Here is a 2,836-nt window from a genome sequence, read left to right on the forward strand (position 1 = left end):
CTTGCAGCAAGAAGGTTCTGTGAGGTGACTGTCAGGTTAATTGGTCTCGCTAAATCCTCCCTAGGTGTGAGTGTGTGTGTGCACGGTTGTTTGTCCTGTTTGACTCTGTGTTGCCCTGCGACAGACTGTCCAGGGTGACCTCGCCTCTCGCCCGGAACAATAGCTGGAGATAGGCACCAGCACCCCTCCGGACTCCACTAGGGACAAGGGTGTACAGGAAATGAATGGATGGATGGATGGATGTTTGACCAAGACAGCAACCTGTTGTCTGTCAGTTTACATTGCCTGCTATACTCCGAATTACACTGACTGAACAAAAAAAGATTTGTAAAGCTATTGGTGGCTTTAAGTGTGCTGTACTGGTGCAAAGTCATCTAATAAATTTGTAATTCAGTCTGTGTTTTTTTTTTTTTTTTTTTTTTTAAGTTTTACGTTAATTCAGCACTGTTTTACTGTATCTGACGATACTAAACCTCAGATATTGTGATTGGAAATGAAAAAAAGTGGATCGGTGCGCCCCTGAATACTTTCAGGCTGCTTAGACTCTCACACCAAACATAAAGTGTCATTCAGACCCAGGCACTGACAACAGCGTAAACATCAACAACAAACAGGAAGTATCTAGGCCAGAGTGACGTATGTAGCGTCTGTAGTGACTCCGCAGTTGTTGTCCTTCGTAGACATCAGGATGTAGCCGTCGTTGCCCCAGTACGTGGACCAAGAGTTCTTAACCAGCCAGTACGGCTCCCCGTTCAACGTGCCGTATCCCACCGCGAGCACGGCGTGGTCCAAGTCGTCTGGGGTGTTCCCTGAATCGACAACGGAGTGGAACGTTAGCTTGCAGACGGGAACAGAGACGTCCGGAGCGTCCGGAGAGACGTAAAGCTCACCACAAGCCGGTTCGTAGTAAACGCCGTGGCTGTAGAAGACGAACGATCGGTGCGAGGCGTCGATGCTGACGGCGGTCGGGCCATTCTTAAAGAGGGCCACCTTGAGGGCGTCTGCGTCGCCCGACGTGACGTTGGTGTAGCTTTTGACGTGAGCGGTGAGCTGCGACGAGTTCAGATGGCAGAATCCGTTCTGTTCAGGAAGGGAAAGAAAAAAATGAAGCTAACTTTGGAAGAAGAAAAGAAAATATGGCTGACCTCAGAGTGGAAAATGAGTCATCAGGTTTTTTTTTTTTTCTTATAACGCCTCTGAATGTGTTTGAGGTTTTTCGGCGATATGAAACACCTCCGCAGCTGTTAAAAACCTCAGAGTTGTGATGAAGTTCGTCTCACCATTCCCATGTAGGCGCCGTAGGTTTCCGTGGTGGCGATGCCTCCGTGTTTCATGATCCACTCGTACGCCCGCCACTCCTCCCCGCCATCGCAGCCGTTGTTGCCGAAGCCCCAGGAGCAGTCCACCAGCATCTGCTGGGACAGGACCTGCAGGGAGCCCGTCTGGAAGAACAGGGGTCAAAGGTCAGCAACCTGTTCTCACTGCTACGGTTTGGGGGGGAGGGGCAAAAAAAGGGATTATGCTAAAACTTACAAACACGCATTTATTGTTGATTCTGTCAATAGAGAGAGAACATTAAGCCACATATTCTCTTCAGTTTGATGATATTCTAGTAGAACATTTTTGATTCAAAGAGTAAAAAAAGGAGCTTACAGCTGCTGAACACTTTACATTACTGCATCGCACAGATGAGATTTACCCATTTATTTACAGACATAAACATCTTTTCATTACAGATTTCCAGTTTTTTTCCAAATTGACATTCCCAGATGTAAAAATTTACTTTATAATCATCTATAAAAGATAAATACAAAAGTTACCCCATAAGTTTATTACAGTTTAATCAGTACAGACTGCTAAGGAAAAATGGAAGGAAATACAGAAGGAAAGAAACAAAGAAGGAGGAATAACTTCTAGGAAATATCACATTCTTTACAAGTTCCTCCTTTCTTATCATCAGTTCTTCAAACGGTTCTGTAAATTTTATCCAAGAAAACAACCGTCTCAGCACTAGCTTTTAAAAACTCATACAATCAGACAAAGTGGAAATAATTTCTCACAGAGTTTTTAAAGATATCCAGCAACCCTGAACACGTGTTTAACAACCGATTTACAAACTTCTCTAGACAAAGTGAAACCGTCCTCAAACAAACAGAACCGTTCTTGGACCAGCTGCCCCTCCACAGATCTGCAGAGCGATGCTGTGAGACGGTCTGGAAGTGAAGCCGGCTGTGTTTGTGAAGCTGCCGGTGAGGACCGGGGTCACCGCTCTGCACAAGTCACCGTCCCACTGCGGGAGGGGAGCGCCACATCCTGGCAGATGTACAAAGCCAGAGCACTGGGGCCCTGGCGAAAACACACACACACACACAGCTCTCCCTCCGAGCCAGAACATTGCGTTCCTGCCACCGCTGCAGAACAATTAGGCAGCACCGACTAAGAAGCTGCCTGATCGATCTCGACATCTGTCGCCTCCCTCTGTTCCCGACACGTCTGATAGACGGGAGAACCATGAAACTAAACGGCAGAACGACTTTAGCGTTTTCTGGTCGGTAATTTATGACCTTGACTAAAGAAAAGAAAAGCGCACACAGGCTCCTACGCAGAGCTCATACAGATTAGTCTGATGAAAACAACTGGAAATAAAATCTGGAAAATGTGGTGTGCATTTGTATTCCTGCACATTTTTACTCCAATTACCCCTGAATGAAATCCAACAAACAACAACTAAATGAAATTCTAATAAAATACATTCAAAATTTTGAAAAAAAAAAAAAAAAAAAAAAAAAAATTTCAAGGGTTTGTTATCTTTAAAACCTTTTTTCTTCTTATCGAC

The 2,836-nt window shown here is 45.1% G+C and overlaps 1 protein-coding gene across 1 annotated transcript in view; it reads right to left on the bottom strand.

The window, feature by feature from the left end:
• Positions 1 to 505: 505 nt before the first annotated feature.
• The window catches only part of LOC106960294 (digestive cysteine proteinase 1), an 11,406-nt gene continuing 9,075 nt past the window's right edge, over positions 506 to 2,836 (bottom strand). Inside the window, exons 9-11 of the mRNA XM_015053315.1 lie at positions 1,281 to 1,442; positions 891 to 1,080; positions 506 to 809 (exon numbers count right to left, since the gene is read on the bottom strand). Of these exons, the coding sequence (XP_014908801.1) occupies positions 622 to 809; positions 891 to 1,080; positions 1,281 to 1,442 (540 nt within the window). The 3' untranslated portion in view covers positions 506 to 621. The remainder of the gene's footprint in view (positions 810 to 890; positions 1,081 to 1,280; positions 1,443 to 2,836) is intronic.

The sequence above is a fragment of the Poecilia latipinna genome, unplaced genomic scaffold, assembly GCF_001443285.1.
Source record: "Poecilia latipinna isolate Pla-1442-1.1 unplaced genomic scaffold, P_latipinna-1.0 Scaffold1174, whole genome shotgun sequence".
Lineage (NCBI taxonomy): Eukaryota > Metazoa > Chordata > Actinopteri > Cyprinodontiformes > Poeciliidae > Poecilia > Poecilia latipinna.